Here is a 19079-nt window from a genome sequence, read left to right as displayed (position 1 = left end):
ATGCCAGGATGTTCCCCATTTCTCCCCTCCCCCACCTCTTAGTCGTGTTTTCGTCAACAGTGGCATCTTTTTGTCTCTGCGTGGTACTCCGTGATAGCAGGAACACCTGGCACACGAGGCATGCCTCGTGCGTAGTATCTGGGGTCCATTTCTGGATGGGGGGCCAACAGTGTCCTTGCAAACTGCCCTCCACCTGGTTCCTACCACCAGGGGCACAGGTGCCCATGTCCCCAGTGGGAGTATCTGCTATCCGCTGCCAGTTAGGTTGGGGGGCGGTCTCTCCCATTTACAGCAATGGAGTCCTAGCGAGGTTGAGTTAAGACCAGGCGTCTTCTAACCGCTAGACCCCGGGCAGCCCTGCCCTGCTCTGAGCCATCCATGGCTCTCCAGTGTCCCAGCTTGCATCTGGAGCCCCAGCCACTTGAGAGGTCAAAGTCATGGCCACTAACAAGGTGCCTGCTCTTGCGTCTGTGTGTTGGTCCGGGCTGTTTGCCCATCCTCAGAGTCTCTACCTGCTGTTAGGATCGTCCTTCTGGGGCCCACAGCAACCTCCACGCAGTTTGCCCCTCTCCCCTGAGCCCCAAGCCCCTCCTCCAGCCTGTCCCCTCCTGTGCGCTCGCTCGCCGGACTGTGCGAGGAGAAGAAAGGGGGAGAAGTTTGCTGTGCGCGTGAATGGGGGGGGGGCGCGCAGGAAGGAGCGGGAATGACGAGCGGCTGCAGGGGAGGCGCGAAGGCGGGGCAGCAGGGTACAAATTCGAGGGGCTGCGTCGGGAGCAGAGCGGAGTCGCCCTCCAGACCCGGTGGCCTCCAGCCGAGACCCTTCCCCGGGCTCCGCGGGCGTGTCCCCAGCGGGCGGCCAGGAGGAGGGTCCCGCGGCGATCCCGGGGCGCAGTCCGGCGGGCGGCCAGGAGGAAGAGGCCGGAGAAGCCATGAGCGCCCTGGCCACGTCGGCCCCCAACGCGTCCTGGGGGGCGCTGGCCGACGCCTCGGACGGCCCGGACCCCGAGCCGCGGCCAGTGGACGCCTGGCTCGTGCCGCTGTTCTTCGCCGCGCTGATGCTCCTCGGCCTGGCAGGGAACTCTCTTGTCATTTTCGTCATCTGCCGCCACAAGCAGATGCGGACGGTGACCAACTTTTACATAGGTGAGCTGCACGGTCCCTGCCTGCCGCTCCGGGGCCCCCCGCGAGAGGAGAGCGGCCGCGGCGCCCCGTAGCGGCGCGCCGTGGCTCCTCCACGCAGGCCCTCTCCCTGCTGTCTTGGGCTAGAGCTCCAGAGCTCTGCGGGCGAGGGTTCCATGCGGGGTAGTTCAAAGGGAGCTTGGACAATGGCCCACGGAGAGCTCGGCCCTGCCACTTGAGGACGGTGTCTGATTAAAATGTGGCTCTTATAACAATGAACAGAAGTCCGGGGAGGGGCTGCGGGACCCCCCAGTTTGCGACCTTTGCCCCCATGGTTCGGTTCACACATTTGTGTGATGGGCCGGCCTACCTGGCACAGGTGAGTGCTCATTTTCTCTATTCGATGGTGACGGGTGGGCTAGCACCGCCGTCTCCAGTTTGCAGACGGGGAGACCGAAGCTCAGCGAGGCAGGGGCCTGCACAGGCTCTTCCAGCCCAGACAGGGGGCGAGCCGCGGACTGGCGCTTGAATGGCTAATGAAGCCCGTGCTGGGGGGATGTTTGCAATGTAACAGTGGGAGACTGGGGGGGTGCCCCAAATTCTCTGCCCAAGGTGTCGGGGGGCCTTCCCACCAGCGGTCCTGCTGGTTACTCGGAGAAATGCAAAGACCAGGGGGCTGGGCCAGGGGCGTTGGGTGGTTGAGGCCCCCCCCCGTGCGTTCCCTGCCTGCAGCCAACTTGGCGGCCACGGATGTGACCTTCCTGTTGTGCTGCGTGCCCTTCACGGCCTTGCTCTACCCGCTGCCCGCCTGGGTGCTGGGCGACTTCATGTGCAAGTTCGTCAACTACATGCAGCAGGTGCACGGGCTGGGGGTGTGGGGGGAGGGGAGGGCCAAGGGGCGGGGTCTGGGTGTGGGCGGGCTGGACCGCGGGTGGGGCGGGGCCGAGGAAGAGGTGGAGCCTGGAACGGGCCGCGGTGGGGAGGCCCCCGCAGTTGCGAGAGATAAGGATACGGAGGCGGGCATAGAGAGGGCGATCTGAGCCCTGCGGCTTCTTGCCCCGCCCGTCCCGCGATCCTAGGATGGCTCTGCCTCTCCCTGTCTCCGTCCCGGGTCTCAGCGGACCGCAAATGGCCCCCTCAAACCTCCACTATCCTGGGACCCTCTCTGGTGTCCCACTCTCCTGCCCCTTCAACCCGTGGCCCCTGGAGACCTTCCGAGGACGCGTCCCGTTTGTGCCTGAGTGTTTGGACGTCTGAGGGGGGGAGCCGCAGGGTGGGCGCAGACAGGGCGGGCCCCAGACCGAACACCGGGAGAAACGCCCCGCTCTCGGCCCTCGCAGGTCTCGGTCCAGGCCACGTGCGCCACTCTGACCGCCATGAGCGTGGACCGCTGGTACGTGACCGTGTTCCCACTGCGCGCCCTGCACCGCCGCACGCCCCGCCTGGCTCTGGCGGTCAGCCTCGGCATCTGGGTGGGTGAGTGCAGCGCGAGGGCCGCACGGGAATGCGAGGACAAGCCTTTGTGCCTTGGGCGCCCCCACCCCCACCCCCAACTGCCCCTGTCCGGGCCTCGGTCGTGCGTGCATCTGGGAAGTGGGCTCAATAGCGCTCCCTGTGAAGAGCCACCGAGGGCGCGCACCCTGAGGGCCCCCCCGCGCCTGGGAGGCGCTCGGTGACGCTGCCCGAGGAGGCACCTGGGGGGGACCAGGGTCCTGGCCTCCTGGCGCCTCTCGTCCCTCGGGCAAGGTCTTCAAGCTGCCCTGTGGTACAGGCTCTGCGGCCGTGTCCGCGCCGGTGCTCGCTCTGCACCGCCTCTCGCCGGGGCCCCGCACCTACTGCAGTGAGGTCTTCCCCAGCCGCGCCCTCGAGCGGGCCTTCGCTCTCTACAACTTGCTGGCGCTCTACCTGCTGCCGCTGGCCGCCACCTGTGCCTGCTACGGGGCCATGCTGCGCCACCTGGGCCGCACCGCCGAGCGCCCCGCGGCCACCGACAGCGCCCTGCAGGTGTGCTGCTGGGTGGGTGGGGAGGCGCATCTGGAGGACTCTGAGAGAGTGGCAAAGTGGGAGAATGCGCAGGGGTCAAGAGGGGGAGCTCTGGGGGCCCCTGGCTAGCTCTTGATCTCGGGGTCGTGAGTTCAAGCCCCACGTTGGGCATAGAGCTTAAAAAACAAAACAAAACAAAACAAAATAAATAAATAAAATGGAGGGGGGCTCCGACGGTTGCCCCGCCAGCCTACAGCCTCTCCTCCACCCCTCAGGGGCAGCTGGGGGCAGAGCGAGCTAGCGCCGTGCGGGCCAGGGTCTCCAGGCTGGTGGCCGCGGTGGTCCTGCTCTTCGCTGCCTGCTGGGGCCCCATCCAGCTGTTCCTGGTGCTGCAGGCGGTGGGCCCAGCGGGCGCCTGGCACCCGCGCAGCTACACCGCTTACGCGCTCAAGATCTGGGCACACTGCATGTCCTACAGCAACTCCGCGCTGAATCCGCTGCTCTACGCATTCCTGGGCTCCCACTTCCGACAGGCCTTCCTCCGGGTCTGCCCCTGCGCTCCCCGGAGGCCCCCGCAGCACCGGGGGTCTGGACCCTCAGACCCCACCGCCCCCCACACGGAGTTGCACCGCCTGGCCGCCCACGCGGCGACCGCCAGGACCCAGACGCCAGGGAGCCGTGTGTGTGTCCCGAGGGAGCACACAGGCTGTGTGTCCTGAGGGAACGCGCTGCCCCTCTCTGGGCCAACTCTGGGGGATAGAGCTGGGCCCCTCTGGGACAGGGGCTGCTTGAAGAGCAGCTGCTACTATATGGTTATAATCAATGTCTTTATTTCCGTGCAACATAATCATAGTGAAAACGTCTTGTCCTCCTGATGGTTCCGTACAAATTTGCTGCTATTGATATTGTAATGAGTTATTTCTGTATTTCCTGAAATTGAATACACTTGGATACTGGCACTCTCTGGAACTTTCCCCCAAAGCATCAACAGACATTTTTCACACACTGCCTTGCAATGGTAGCACTGTAAGCTTCATCCCATTCTCCAGAAATATTAAAATGTGAACACCGTGTGCATTTTAAAACGGCAGAAATAAGGTCCTAGTGCTACTGCCGGCAAGTGTTCAGAGTCCTGCCGGTGAAATGGTGGGCATCACTGAGTAAACAGGTCCTCCTGGGAGCACGGAGCTGCCGGTGTGAGGAGCACACCTCAGGGTGTGCTCCATGACAAACCGCCCCAAAGCAGAAGGTGGCCCGGCAGCCGCAGACGGTCACCCACCATTCTGGGGCTGGACCAGGAGGCCCGAGAAGGCTTTGAGTTCATGCCTCAGTGCGGCCGCCCTGGCTTCTTCCCAGCCTGGTGGGCTGGGGACAGTCAGACTCATCCCTTGGCAGAGCTTCTGAAAGGCGCCACTTCAAGGGCTTGGAGGCCTGGGCGCAGAAGTCCCACCACATCGCTTTCTCCACCCTGAATCCTGGGAGCTGTCCGAGTCCTACCCAGAGGCCACTTGGGTGTGGCTGTGGGGGGGGGAGGGGGGGGTTGGGGAGGGTTAATTCAGCCTTCCCCCAACAGCCCTGCAGGCTGAGGCTTACCCACCCCGCAGGGCAACCCCCGTCTCTGGGAGGGGGCCCAGTCCTCCCAGATTATCTGGGGACATCATGGGCTTTCAAACAATCCGACTTGGCAGAGATGTTACTGTGAGACCAAGAAGCCAAAACATAGGGCCATTTTGACATCGGCCTGAAGCTTACCGGTTCTTTTTTTAAGTAGGCCCCATGGCCAGCGTGGGGTTCACACTCATGACTCTGAGATCAAGAGTCACACACTCACACTGACGGAGCCGGCCGGGTGCCCCTGAAGCTTGCTCGTTCTTGCTTCCAACACTAGCTTCCAGACTGGGCGAGACAAGAGGGTGAAATTCTCCCCCTTTGCCCGCAGGCCCTGCCACCCCCGCCCGCCCCCACCCCCGCCCTCCCAACTCATGGTCTCTCGGCAGCTGCTTGAACTGGTGCCATCCCTCTGCCCTCTGGGCCTTTGCACACGCGGGTCCCTTTGCTGTGCCAGCTGTTCTCAGTCACCCATCGGGTCTCAGCTCAGCTGCCTCCTCCTCTGGAAAGCACCCCGGGACCCTCTCATCCATGTGCCCTGGCCTCCCCCGTCACAACCCCCATGTCCTCCTGTGGCACCTGCTGGCCGCCTGTCTGACTCGGTCCCCACTGTGTCCCAGGGCCCCGCACACAGTAGGGCTGAGTAAATATTTGTGGGATAAATGACCAAGTGTGTTGTGGGGGCTAAAAGAGGAGATGTGTGCAGAGGGAGTGGCACCTTTTCTGTGGGAAAAAATGAATTTTTATTTTATTTTTTTTAAGATTTTATTTATTTATTTGAAAGAGAGAGAGAGAGAGAGAGAGAGAGAGAAACAGCATGAGAGGGGAGAAGGTCAGAGGGAGAAGCAGGCTCCCCGCTGAGCCGGGAGCCCGATGCGGGACTCGATCCCAGGACCCCGGATCATGACCTGAACCGAAGGCAGTTGCTTAACCAACTGAGCCACCCAGGCGCCCCCAAAAATGAATTTTTTAAAAAAGGATTTTATTTATTTATTTGACACAGAGAGAGAGAGAGAGAGCGAGAGAGGGAACACAAGCAGGGGGAGAGGGAGAAGCAGACTTCCTGCAGAGCAGGGAGCCCGATGCGGGGCTCGATCCCAGGACCCCGGGATCATGACCTGAGCCGAAGGCAGATGCTTGACGACTGAGCCACCCAGGTGCCACTGGGAAAATGAATTTTTAAAAAAGAAGGTAAAGAGGGGGCTCTGGGGCCTTCGTCTTAGAGAAATGAAAAGTCCCATTACACAAAACCTGTTCACATATGTTCCCAGCCGCTTTACCTGTGGCAGCCAATGCTGGAAACAGATCGCATGTCCTACAACCGGTGAGTGGTTGGGCAAACAGATCCATCCGCCCCACGGAACACCACTCAGCAGTACGCAGTCGTGGACACCCCATGCAGACACACAGGCCCTGGGTCGGATCTCCCAGAATCACGTGGGACAAAAAGACCCCCCCCCCCCCCAGGTTACGTGATCTGTGAGTCCACCTAACATCACCCTTGTGATGAGGACATTATGGGAATGGAGAAAAGATGAGTGGCTGCCAGGGTAAGGGTGTAGGGGTGGTAAGGAAGGAGGGTGGGCAACATGAGGGACCCTCATGATGGAGCCCTTCTATCCCATAAAAATGGGGAAATCCAAATAAGGTGGGTGGATTGGATCGATGTTGACATTCTGGTGGTGATACTGTAGTACAATTTTGCAAAATCTCACTATCAGGGGAAACCTGGTGAAGTGTGTATTAGGATTTACCATGAACTCAGAAAAACACACACAGTTAAAAGGTTGAAAGGGAGGTCCAGGAAGAGGAGTGGTTTGGAGCCTGTTCAGCTGGATCTTGTTTTCAGAGCCCCTCCCGTGTGCCAGGCTCTGCACTGGCGGCTGGGCCCCAGCGGTGACAAGGAGCAACCTCTACAGAGCCCCTGTCTGGTCGTGGACAGGAGGGGCAAACTATCTGGGGAGATGCAAAGTGACTGCAGTGATGAGGGTTAGGAAAGACACCTGTGAGCCCTGCATGAGTGACTGGGATCCTGACGTTGGTGGGGGCGAGTCCAGGAAGGCTTCCTGGCACAGCGGAGTCTGGGAAATGTGAATGCACTTGAAGATGGTGGAAGAGCAAAAGGGATATAGGGTACAGACAGTGCAAAGGCCCTGAGGCAGGAAATGTCTAGTGGGTTTGAGGAACAGCTAGAAGGCCTGTGTGGCCAGAGGAGGGTGAAGTGGGAAGATTGCCAGCTGCAGGGATGAGTTGGGTCTTTCCTGGTGGTGATGGGAGCTGTGGGGGCTTGTAAGCAAGGAGGGACGTGGTCCAAGGTAGGAGGAGATTTTTCCAGTGTATTATTCCATTACTATGACCGTTCTTAGTCATCAGACTGGGCGCCAGGCAGCACAGTCAATCGGAGGAGTGGGATATGCCCCAGGGTCACCGGATAGTGATAAACCTTGGGGGGTCTGGGTGGGGAGGGGAAGGGGCTAATTTCAACTTCAGATAAGCAATGAGAAGCTTTTTAAGCTCTTGTTTATTTTTGAGAGAGAGAGAGGGAGAGTGAGCATCCGCACAAGCAGGGGGAGTGGCGGAGGGAGAAGCAGACTCCCCGCCGAGCAGGGAGCCCGATGCGGGGCTCGATCCCGGGACCCTGGGACCATGACCTGAGCCGAAGGCAGACGCTTAACAGCTGAGCCACCCAGGCGCCCTGAAAAGCTTTTTAGTATAAGGAGGTCCTGTGCAATAGTTGTGACACACTTAAAATTTAACTGCGAATCCCGTATTTATCTAGCAATTCTACCGTAGAGCATTCAAAAGGAGCTACAGAGGAGAAAATGAACTTCGCGGGCCTCAGTTTCCCCGTCTGGCCGGGTAATCTTGTTTTCAGGTGATACGGCGCCACCTGGCGGTCTCCTGTGGGAGCCAGCGCCCCGGTGCGGGCCCCGCTCCTCGCTGCAGCCCCGCAGGTGCCCGGCAGGTGGTGCGCGCACCCCACGGAGGTTTCTGGTTCAACCCCACCAAGGAGTCCCCAGCGCCTGGCGGGGTGTCGCTCGTGTGTACCCCAACCTGGACCCCTGGCCAAACGTTTCCCCGCTGCAAAATGGGTCAAGCAGAGCCGCATTATGCATTTCCCGGGTCCTAGACACTTTTGTCTCGTGGGTCTTGTCCATAAAAAAGTACTAAATGTGATTATTTTACAACTGTGTTGATATGAGAACTAATTTTGGGCCTTCTGGGTGGTTCCGTCGGTGAAGCGTCCGCCTTCGGCTCCGGTCATGATCCCAGGGTCCCGGGATTGAGCCCTCAGTCTGGCTCCCTGCTCCGCGGGAAGCCTGCTTCTCCCTTCCCCTCTGCCCTTCCTCCCCTCCTCCCCACTCCCCGCTCTGTCTCTAATAAATAAACGAAAATCTTAAAAAAAAAAAAAAACTAACATAATTTAGGCTGGATGTATTATCACATATCCCTTACCAGTATATTTGCTTCTTCCTTCTTATTTTAAAAATTGTTAAAATTGCATTTTCATGGACTCTGGCTCAAAGGCACAAGCCAAGGTAGAGGCCAGGGGTCGGGGACAGAGGGCCCAGCACCCCCTTCCAAGCCTGTTTTTGGAAATCAAGATGGTGAATTGGTCCATTTGCCCTCCACCTCTGTGTAGACAGACACCAAAAATCCCATGGGGTGAGAGAGGGAACACATGAATTCATTCAACCAACCAACATTTATTGAGCACCTACTATGTGCCACGCACAGCCTCAGGGCTGGAGATCCAGCTTCAAGCAAGGTCGAGTAGGTTAAATGGAACAAAGACATTTCAAAACAGAAGCACCTAGATGAAGATGAAACAGGGTGACATGATGGGGGGCACACCTGACCCTGAGAGGTCAGGGAGAGACCCCCAGAGCAGCTGAGGCTCCAGTTTACACCAGGAGAGGGCACGGGCCACCAGGTGACCCGGAAAGGGGACTCCAGCCAGGACAGCCACCAGTGCAAAGGCCCAGATGTGGGAATATGTTGGAGGAGGAAAAACATGGGCAGGAGGACAGGGCAGGATTTGGGTGAGTTTTTAAGAGGGTGCCCCCGCCCCCACCCCCGAGTGGGGAGCCGCCTGTTTTTTCTAGAAGGGTGTCCAAAACCCACACGGGCCCGGCAACATGGTGTGGCCAAGAAACCTTATAGGACTTGTGTCTCTGTACCCATTTCCCAGCTTTAGAAACAGAGACCAGAGAGGGGTCTGCACCAACTGCAAATCACGTAGCCAGGACTGTGCTGGAACCTGGGCCTGCTGCCCACTCCCCGTGGAGCCAGCAAGTCTGTGTATCAATTCCCAGCTCCCTCCCGGGGCTAAAAATAGGATCCCCCTCACTGGAGGCAGCTGGGAATCCTGCAGCCCCTCACCCTCTGGGGCTGGGCACCTCTGGGAGAGTATGGACAACAGCTTTCCCCTGGGAGATGGGGGAGGGGCAGCCCCCTCCTGCCCTTCCATATACCCCCACCATGCCCCCCTTCTTTCGAACAAAAGTAAATATAATCCTCAAAACAACTCTACAAGGAATGAATTAACATGGACTCATTTCACAGGGGGCAAACTGAGGCACAGAGCAGCCCACGCATCCAACCTGGGGTGGGGCAGGGAGGTGCATTCAGATCTGTTTGGCTCTTTGGTAGGAAAGAGGCTTTCCTGCACTTTGGAGAAGTGGGGCCTGGGGCCTGGACCATTGTGAGGGACCCAACTCACCTGGGTCTCCAGACGTCCCCCTCCTTGGACAGATGTCTCTGCCCCTCCCACTGGAGGGGGGAGTAGGCAGGCAGCTGGGGCTGGGTGTTTAATAGCCTAAAGGTGGAGGCCCCTGCCACCTGCTACCGTTAGGCTCCAGGAGGCCCTGGGGCTGATGGGCAGGACTCCAGCCCTGGGGTAGGGGGTAGCTTCCCCCGAAACCCGCCTTGGCTTGTGAATCTCCACCCCCCCCCACCCCCCAGAGCAGGAAGCCTGCAATTTGCCTGAGGCTTGATGTCCTGAAAAGGCGTCTGTGTGCCTTAGGGCACAGGGAGGGGGCTGCACGGGAAACCAGCAGTGAGGACCATGGACCCAAGCTCCACCCGATGGGACCCTTGAGAAGTGCCCCCCCATGCCAAATGCTCCCCCCCTCCCATTTGGCTCTTATCGGGGTTGGGGCCTGGGTCTCTGCAGTTAGCCCCCAAGGATTGCCTCTGGGCCTCAGACCTGCAGAGCCCACACCCCATCCCCACTTTCCCCGTACCCCACTCTGTGCCTCTGTTTCCCTCTTCGAAACGGGGACATCAAGAGTCGCCCTACTTAAAGAAGTGAACACCATGCACAGGGCACACGGCAACGGCAGGCTCAGAATAGGAAAATTATTAAGTTATTATTACCGAGGAGATAATCTATCCTCCTAGAGGGTGACAGTCCTGCAGGGGTAGGGGTCGTCTCGACTTCACTAGGAGTCTTCCAGAGGACCAGCATGCACTCCGCCACCCCCACGATTCTGCTGGATTAGTGTCCCCACGCCCCGCAGCCATTCCCTCTCCAAGACCCCTCCCCACCTTGCAGCGCCCCCATCTCAGGGCCCTGGTCTCCTCCCTGAGACCCCGGCCTGCTCTCATTTCTCGTTCTTGTAGCTCAAGTCATCACCGGGTGTTTAATCCCCATTTTACAGATGTGGCAACGGAGGCTCTGCCGGGGGCGGGGGGGGGGGGCGAACTCACTAGAGCCAGGTCTCTAGTCTATGGGACAGGGGTGAAACTCCGAGCTCGGTAGGGCGGGCCCATTCTAGGTGCCGGGTAAGATGGTGAAGGGGTCCCCAACCCGGCTCGGGTCCCTCCAGCCCTCCCCGGCGGAGGTCCAACCCCCTCCCCTCCCCCTCCGACGCTCCCAGTCCGGCCCGCGCCCTCCGCGCCCCGTGCGCTCGGGGCCTCGGCTCGCACTTTGCCCACCGTCCCTAGGCAGGGGGCGGGGCCTCCCGCGTCGCTGTTCCCCTTCCCTTTTTATTATTTATTATCATTTAAAGGGGCCGTGACCTGAAAATTTCTGGCCACTCTCTCCCCCTCCCCAACACCCCTGGGCTGGTGGTGCGTCTTCGGACCGAGTGCGGGGGGCGAGGGGGCGTCCGGGAAGGGGGAGGGGGCCTCGCGAGACCCCTCCCCGCGTCCCGGGCCGCAGCGCTGAATCACCGGCGAGGTATTTGCATCTGAGAGCGATTTGTCACCCGGTGATTTGTCTGCGGGGCGGTGAGCGCGCCGGCGGGGGGAGGGGAGGGGCGGGGGAGGCCGCGCGCGGGGAGACTCTTACCAATCGGGTCGGATGGGGGTGTAGACGCGGACTCGGCTGGCGGCTCGGTGAGTCGGCGCGCGGCACAAACCCGGCGGCGGCCGGGAGCCAGCAGCGCGCAGCTCGCGGCCCGGGCCGGAGGCCAGGCGCGGCCGGGGCAGGGCCGGACGCCAGGCGCAGGGCATGCGCCCCCCGAGCGGGCCCTGCGCGGTGAGGCGGGGGGGAGGCTGGCCTTTTAAGTCGCGGGTTCCGGTCCTGGGTGGGCGCACTGCACCCGTGAAGCCAACGAAGGGGTCTCCAAAGTTGGGCAGGGACGTGGGTGGGGGTTCAGGACCGAGAAGGCGACTCTAGCGGGTCGCAGTTGGGGTGGGCTTCTCTGCGACCCCCCTCGGAGACCTCACCCCCCCCCACCACATTGCGCGAGGGCGATCGGGGGTCGCGAGTGAGCGCTGCCCCTCACCCCCCAGCGGAAGGAAATGGTCTCTATGAGCGCGCTGGGGGCTGCACTCCGGGCTCTTATCTCATTTTTTCTCGCCGGAATCGGGTGCTTTATTCCGGAGTCCCGAGGGGAGCGGGAGCGCCGGTTGGGGAGGGCAGTTCGCTGGCGACCCTCTCCAGCTCCGACTGCTTACTTATAAAGTGCCGGCTCCGGAGCCGAAAAGGACCCCTGGAGGGGGACCCCCACCATCCCCGCGCCCGGGCGGGGGTTCCGCGGGGCGGCCAGCACTCTGGCTGGGATCCCCGGGAAAAGCCTCCCTCCCTCCCTCGGTCAGTGCCCCCCAGACACAAAAGCGGGCGCAGGAAGCGCGGGGAGCGCGCGTTTGTCAACTCCAACGTTCGGCGTCCGACCCCAGGCGGCGGATTTGTCAATAATCTTCCGTTTTTAGTCGCCCGGGCCGGAGGGGTTGCCCCCCCCACCCCATGCAAATCGGTCGCTTTCCAAGAAGCCTTTGAAATCCGGACTGGGGTTTTTGTCGTCTTATTTCTTCTCTTTCTTCGGTTTTTCTTTTCTCACTTCCTCTGGGCCGCCCCCCTCCCGACTCTCCTAGCCCCCTCCCCAGCTTTCTGCCCCACCCCACCCCCTCTTCCCTTCGTGGAGTGAGGGGCCCCTTTCGCCACCCGCGGGCCCCAGCCTTGCACAACTCTTTAAATAACCGTGTTTTGCAAGGCCCCGGCCCGAGCGGGTGACCTCTCTCTCCGGGAGGCATTGGGGGGAGGGTGTGGCCCCGGATCCCTCTGGGCCCCTAGTCGGGTCCCAACGACCACCCAGCACCCCCCACCCCTGCCTGGTCCCTGCCTGGGAATGCCTCTCCCTTGGGGTTGTCATAAAGTGGGGGTAGGGGCCGAGGACAAAGGGCTCTTGGGGGAGGGGTCTGGAGGGGGTGGGCGTCGCCAGCTTAGGGTTAATGGCGGCCATGGGGGCCCCAGGCACGGCCCAGGGGAGCTCTGGGGTTCCCACCTGCCCCCTCCACCAGCCCCAACGTGGAGGCCTGCCCTGCTCCCCTCCCCCACTGGGCGACCCGGAAGGGTCATTAAACCCAGCAGGCCTGGGGGTGGGAGGCTGGGGGGGGAGTGGCTTCCTCTGGCCTCTTCCTTCTGCCCCCCAAAGAGGAGGGGGGGCGTTGCCTGGAGCGTTTCCGTGGGGAGGGGGGGCTTGTCTTGAAGTTGTCAAATGTGGGGGAGGGGTAGTGGACTAGACTAGGCACTGGGCGTGAAATGTCCCCTCAGCACTTCTTAGGGCTGGTGGGGGGTGACCACCAGTCCTGGGAGGGGACGGAGAGTGGGGGGCTGGGTGCTACTTTGCTGCCTCTAAGGACAGACAGTATTGGTCACTCTCCAGCACTGTGGCCTCTGAGAGGGTCTTTGTGCCCTGAGACCCCTGCCCCTGCTGGATACTGAGACCCTTGGGGACATGTCCCACCCCCATTTCCCACATTGGGCCACCCACCTGCCCCCCCACACTGCCCTTTCACCCATCCGGAAGAAAGCTGCAGGGGGTCTGGGGAGAAAGTGGAGGGCCACTGAGCCTCCCTGACTGGGGGGGGGGGTCTATACTGCAAGATTCCCCTGAGTGGGGTCAGTTTCCGCTTAGGGGGTCACCATAGGAGTTGGGAGGGTGGCCAGCCTGGTGAGTGAGCATCAGCTAGCTCTAGCTACCAGGAACCTCTTCCCTCTGGCTCCTCATGTATCAGGGGTCCCTGTCTGCCCCAGGAGTGGCTTAGGGGTTCATTTGCTGGGTCAGGGGCAGCCTCCTGCCCCCTGCCTCCCGTCCCCCCTCCCTGTGAGGTACTCTCTGGGGTGTCACTGCTGGGCCTGTTGGGTTCTGCCCGGTTGGTTTTACAGGCGGCCTGGGCGGGTGGGGGTGTGGCCAGGGCTGGGGTGGGGGGCTGGGGTGGGACCTGCACCCTTCTGTCCTGGCCCAGCTCTGCCAGGTTCCGGATGCCCCTGCCTGAGATGCTGGCAGTTAGGGTTGGTGGTGGTCTGGGGAGACCCCAGGCTGGGGCACAGCTCCTCGCATTCTGGGATGTGTTGGCCCCCCTTGGGGTCCCAAAGAGCAGGAGGACTCCCCTGCAGAGGTCATGTGGGGTGGTGAGAGAGGTTGTGATGTCACGCAGACCCTGGTTCCGGTCCCAGCCTTGCCTGGAACCTGCTCTGTGTCCTCCCAACAGCGCATCTGCGGGCCTCAGTTTTTCTTATGCCTAATGTGGGGATTGCCCAGCGCCTCCTTCCCTAACGCGGACAGGGTGCCTGCTGTGTACCTGCTTGAGCACAGAGAGGTGGGCGCCATCAGGACACCATCTTGCAGATGGGGAAACTGAGGCCCGGAGAGGCTGAGGCTTAGGGATGAGGTGGGAGCATGAGGGAGGCCCTGTATACAAGAAGCACTCACTCTGGGTCAGCCATTGTCTTAGTTAGCCTTGAGGGGGTGGTGCCTGGAGCCATCTGCAGCAGGGGCTGCGAGCCGCAGGGGGTGCGAGCTGCAGGGGGTGCGAGCCGTAGGGGGTGCGAGCCACAGGGGCTGTGAGCAGTGCCTGGAACTCAGAACCAGAACCCGGAACGCATCTGGACTCTGGTGTCTGGTAACTGGCTATAGCCAATCAGAGGCCAGGGATGCCCAGTCCTCCTGCTCTGTTTGTGAAGCAATAATCCGAGGTCTTCCCGGAGAGGTGTGGTCGGTAACTGCATGTTTTTCTGTGGCCCTGAGGGTGGGGGTCGCCTCGAGACCCTTGGGAGCTCAGTGGGGGCTGACCCTGCTTTCCAGCCTGCTGGAGGGCAGACAGAAGGGGGCAGATGGGGAGAGCACCATCTCCCACCTCCAGGGAGGCCTCCTGGTTTGCACCCTCATGGGAATGGATGGGAGGGATTTTCCCAGAGGCCTCTGGGGTCTGACCTCAGTGGGGAGGATGGGGCCGAGGAGCCCAGGAGGGGTCTGATGATCTGTCTTGCTGCCCCCAGGTTTCTGCAAACCCGTGAATGAGCCAGACACCCGCCGCTGTTACCTGGTGCCTGGCGTGAGGAGGAGGCAGCGCTGACATGCCCTCAGCCTGAACCCGGCGGCCCCCGCCCCCACCCCCGCCACCCTGCACTGTCCCAGCTCCCCTGAGGCCCCCACACTGCAGTGCGGCCAGGCCCCCTCCCCACAGGGGCCGCCCCTGCTGCCCACCTCTGGTGCCCGGGGCGGCCCGGCCCGCAGGGCCATGAAGCTGCAGGCTGTAATGGAGACCCTCCTGCAGCGGCAGCAGCGGGCACGCCAGGAGCTGGAGGCCCGGCAGCCCCCGCCGCCCCTGCCGCCCCCGCCGGCTGAGCTCCCTGCTGGCCCCCCGGCCCGTGCCAGGGCCGCCCCGGAGGAGGACAGAGAGCCAGAGAAGGCCCGGATGCAGCGGGCCCAGATGGCTGCGCTGGCCGCCATGCGGGCGGCGGCTGCAGGCCTCGGACCCGCACCCAGCCCCAGCGGCTCGGAGGATGGGCCCCCCAGCTTGGAGGGTGAGGACACGGCCCAGGAAGGGGCGCCAGGCTCGCCTGCCCCACCTGGCCGAGGCAGGGCGGCACCGGCACACGCTGAAGGCGACGGGCCCTTGGAGGACGTGGGCTCCGAGGGCGACCTGTGAGTTGGGGCTCTGGGGGCTACGCACTGCACAAGCATCCACGGAGTGTTTGATGCATCGCAGGCAGCTCTAGGACAAGACCCCGTCCTGCTGCTGACCACCGAGATCAGCTCTGTCCTTTAGAACTTCCCGGGGGAGGGTGGAGACGTGTGCAGCCTAGGACCTGCCCCTCACAGGCGGCGGGGCATCTGGGTTTGTAGCTTTAGTCCGTCTTGATTTAAATGGCCCAGCCCCGTGTGGCCAGGAGCTCCAGTGCCCTGTGAGGCTCCAGCTGATGCAGTGGTCCGGGGGAACCCGCGCAGACTGGGCGTTGGCTGGCTTGTGGACGTCCACCGTGGACGTGTTCCACGTGGATCCAGTGCAGGCCTCCAGCTGAGTGTGGGCGAGCCCCCAGTGGGATCATCCCAGGAAGACGTCCAGTAAGCGGAGAAGCAGGGTGGCTGTGGGTTTTGACAAGGAAATAAAGGAGGGGTGTGCGTTGGGGGGTGTCCGGGGCTGGGAACGGCGTGCCTGGCAGAAGGAACAGCCAGAGCCAAGGCCCCGAGGCAGGACCTGGCTAGGTATTTCCAAGGCCCACCGAGGAAGCCTGTGCGACAGCGGGCGGGGGGGTCAGCGGGCGTGCGGCCCGCGCCCCTCGCGGCACCTGGAGCAGGTGGGGCCGCTCCCCCGTGTTGGGAGGGGGAGATCGAGCCCCGGCGAGCAGCAGACCCTGCCGTGGGGCTGGAGCCCACGGGCGCCGTCCGCCTGACCTGCGCCCTCTGCCTGCCCCAGGAAGCCAAAATGGGAGGAGGAGGACGACCTGGAGGACGACCTGGAGGACGACCTGGAGGAGGAGGAGGAGGAGGAGGAGGAGGAGGAGGAGGAGGAGGAGGACTTCGAGGGCGAGGAGGGGCTGGGGCCACCCGGCCCTTCAGGTCTGGGCCCCACAGCCCTCGTCCCCCGCAGGGCCCCGCCGTCCCAGGCCTTCCGTGGCGACAGCGGGCCCCGGGCGCTTGGCCAGGAGCGCCAGGGGGCCAGCCTGGCCCACTCTGGAGGGGCTGCCCACGGGGCGCCCCAGCTGCCGCCACCCGACCACGGGGACTGGACCTACGAGGAGCAGTTCAAGCAGGTGTGCTGTGCGTCGCGCGGGGCTGCGGGCTGGGGTGCGCTGCCCGGTCCTGACAGCGGGCCCACGCCAGCCAGGCACCCAGGGAGCCCCGCGGACAGCCTGTGGGCGGGATGGGCCGGCTGTGGAGCGCACCACGTGTGCACAGGAGGGGGGACTCCAGCCTGGAGGGAGCCGCGCGGGGGCTGCACGGTCCCGACCCTGGAGGGAGACGCGCGGGGGCTGCACGGTCCCCAGCCTGGAGGGAGACGCGCGGGGGCTGCACGGTCCCCAGCCTGGAGGGAGACGCGCGGGGGCTGCACGGTCCCCAGCCTGGAGGGAGACGCGCGGGGGCTGCACGGTCCCCAGCCTGGAGGGAGACGCGCGGGGGCTGCACGGTCCCGACCCTGGAGGGAGACGCGCGGGGGCTGCACGGTCCCGACCCTGGAGGGAGACGCGCGGGGGCTGCACGGTCCCCAGCCTGGAGGGAGACGCGCGGGGGCTGCACGGTGTCTGCCCCAGAAGGGCCCGCAGACAGACAGCCAGGAACGGGACTCTGGGCTGAGGGAGGTGCCCAGGCAGAGGCCACGCGCTGGCCCAGGCTTGGCACGGGCCCGCGGGTGGGGGGCGAGGCCCAGCGGGTGGACGTGCGGGCAGAGAGCTGGGGGCTTGGGGACAAGAACCCGAGGCCTGGTCAGTTGGTGTGGTGTCTGGTCGTTAGAGGCCACGGCAGTTGGTTGAGCAGGGGGTGGCCACGTTGGTGTGGACTGCCGAGAAGCTCCCTGGGGCTGCAGAGGGGCGGGGAGGAAGCAGGGCCGTCCTGGTGCCTTCCCTGCAGGCGGCCAGGGCAGAGGAAGTGGCCGGGCGGGGGACCCTTTGAAGTTGGGCCGAGCTGGGCTGGGCAGATGGAAACCAGATGGCGTCCGGCCGGGCTCACATTCCAGTCCGTGGCCAGCTGGGCCCTGCCCCGACCTCCAGGAGTGGCCGGTGGGGACCTGGCCTCCCCAGCCCAGTGGCCTAGTAGCCTGAGTCTTCCAGGTCTCCACGGGCTGTGGACAGGCCCGTGTGTGAGAGCCAGGAGCTGGCTGTGCGTGGCCTCAGGGCGGCCCCCTCTGGATGCTGGCCTCCCAGAGCTGGCTCTGGGCCCCTCCTGGAGGGCTCTCGAGGCCCGCCTGGCGTGTGGGACCTCCAGAGGGATGGGACCGAGGGCCACCGGCCTCCCCTCTGAGCCTCACCTGGGGAGCAGAGCACGTGGCTCCGGCCGCCCTCAGAGCTTTGAGTCAGGCTGAAGACAGATAAAGCAGGGAAGCGGGCCGGACACACGCCGAGGGGGCCGGGCAGGGGCTCCCGTGGTGAGAGTACAGTGCCTGGAGGCAGCAGGGGAGCTGGCCAGACGGCAGGGCCTGCCCAGGTGTCTGGCTTGGGTGGGGCAGTGCTGAGGGCCGGGCGCCAGCCAGCAGACATGGCCTGTCTGGCCGTGGCCGGCGCCCCCCACACCCCCTCCTGCTGGAGGCTCCGCCCCTGCGTGTGGACCCCAGGCTGAGTGTGGGTGTGGGGGGACGGCCCCACCCTGCTCCCTGCCTCAGCGTCTCTCCCCTTCAGGACTGGGTCCCTGCCCGTCCCATTTTGCAGATGAGATACCCAAGCCACCGAGCTGAGGGGGGTCTCCAGCGCCTCGCCCTGATTCAGAATAACACACAGGCCACCATGGGCAAGTTATATTTATTTGTTCACCGAGTATGTATGGGGAGTACGGGCTTGGGGGCTGGAGCTGGACAGATCCCCCCGCCCCCTGCATTTTAGGGCCCCTGCCGGGCCACACAGTCCTTGTGAGGACCCACAAGCCCCCAACCCTGCTCAGTGGCCTGAGCCCCTGGGGGTAGGCCAGGCCAGGCCTGGGGTTGAGAGGCCCAGACCCCAAAGCCCCCTGGGCATGCCAGGAACAAAGGACCACAGGACCCATTGTCCCACTTGCCTGGGATGCCCAGGGGTGGGGAAATGGAAGCCAGAGGGAGTCAGGGGACCCAAAGGCACAGAGTCTCAGCACCTTGTCGAGCACCTCCTAGATGTGTGGCTCCCCTGTGTGTGGAGGTCAGCCTCCGAGTAACCGGACAGCCTTGCTGAGGCGGTCAGGGAGATGTGGTCTGGCATCTTTAGCTGGGGGGGGGTGGGGGGTGGGTGTGGGGGAGAGGCCTCTCGGGATATGCCATTTGGGTCGAGCCTCGCAGAAGGACGGACTGTGCACCTGGCAGAGAAAGTGGCCTGGGCAAAGGCCCTGGGGCAGGACTGACATTGGCATGTGTGTGTGTGTGTGTGTAGAGGCCCGATGCTGCCAGGTTGGGCCCTGTAGGAGATAGGATTGGATTCTGAGAAAGTGGGGGCCCAGGGAGGCTCTGAGCAGGTGGGGGGGCCTGCCCTGCAGTACTGGGATCTTCTTCCTGCCCGTTCGGGGCAGGGCCAGCTGCCGGCACTGCCCTCCTGCCCAGGCGGCCAAGCACCTGCGTGGCCAGTGTCAGCAGTGTCCTGGGCCCAGCCCGCCCAGCAGACGTCGGGCTGTGTTGACTCTGGCGTCTTCCCCACGGCCTTCCTGGCACGTGGCAGCCTAGCCGGCCGGCCGCCCACTTGGCACCATGTCTGCCTCTTCCTCCCCAGTCTTGGCAGGGCCTGGGGCCGACTTCCCCTACAAACCCTCGATAGCCATGAAGTTCCGCCATAGGCTACAGGTCTCGGGCTGGCCAGGCTGGGGAGGGACCTGGAGCAGCGGGCTCGTGGCCACAGAACCTTCCCTTGAAACGTTGCAGCCTCAGTGCTGTGGGGCCCTGGGGACATGGACGGACGGAGGCCAGCACGTCTAGAGCCACTGGCCGGGGACCGGGCATGTCGCGGGCAGTGATTAGGATCTTAG

General features: G+C 63.3%; 2 protein-coding genes across 5 annotated transcripts in view; both read left to right on the top strand.

Moving 5' to 3' along the window:
• Nucleotides 1-929: 929 nt before the first annotated feature.
• On the top strand, nucleotides 930-4146 carry KISS1R (KISS1 receptor). Its single transcript, XM_028126072.2, has 5 exons — nucleotides 930-1143; nucleotides 1852-1976; nucleotides 2460-2595; nucleotides 2891-3123; nucleotides 3378-4146. Exons 1-5 carry the CDS (start codon nucleotides 930-932, stop codon nucleotides 3819-3821), a joined length of 1152 nt encoding a protein of 383 aa, XP_027981873.1. The 3' UTR covers nucleotides 3822-4146.
• A 6589-nt stretch (nucleotides 4147-10735) lies between these two features.
• Nucleotides 10736-19079, top strand: part of ARID3A (AT-rich interaction domain 3A) — a 30433-nt gene continuing 22089 nt past the window's right edge. The window contains exons 1-3 of one of the 4 annotated variants that reach the window (XM_028126217.2): nucleotides 10736-10894; nucleotides 14441-15089; nucleotides 15862-16198. In XM_028126217.2, coding sequence (XP_027982018.2) covers nucleotides 14683-15089; nucleotides 15862-16198 — 744 coding nt within the window. In that variant the 5' untranslated portion in view covers nucleotides 10736-10894; nucleotides 14441-14682. Of the gene's footprint in view, nucleotides 10945-10998; nucleotides 11053-11090; nucleotides 11195-14440; nucleotides 15090-15861; nucleotides 16199-19079 lie in introns of those variants that run through there. The other 3 variants (XM_028126219.2, XM_028126216.2, XM_028126215.2) reach the window with 3 other exon arrangements.

The sequence above is a fragment of the Eumetopias jubatus genome, unplaced genomic scaffold (genome assembly GCF_037043125.1).
Source record: "Eumetopias jubatus isolate StellerSeaLion01/CBP00866 unplaced genomic scaffold, mEumJub1_p1.0 scaffold_1, whole genome shotgun sequence".
NCBI lineage: Eukaryota > Metazoa > Chordata > Mammalia > Carnivora > Otariidae > Eumetopias > Eumetopias jubatus.
This window is presented reverse-complemented; position numbering and strand designations above follow the sequence as displayed.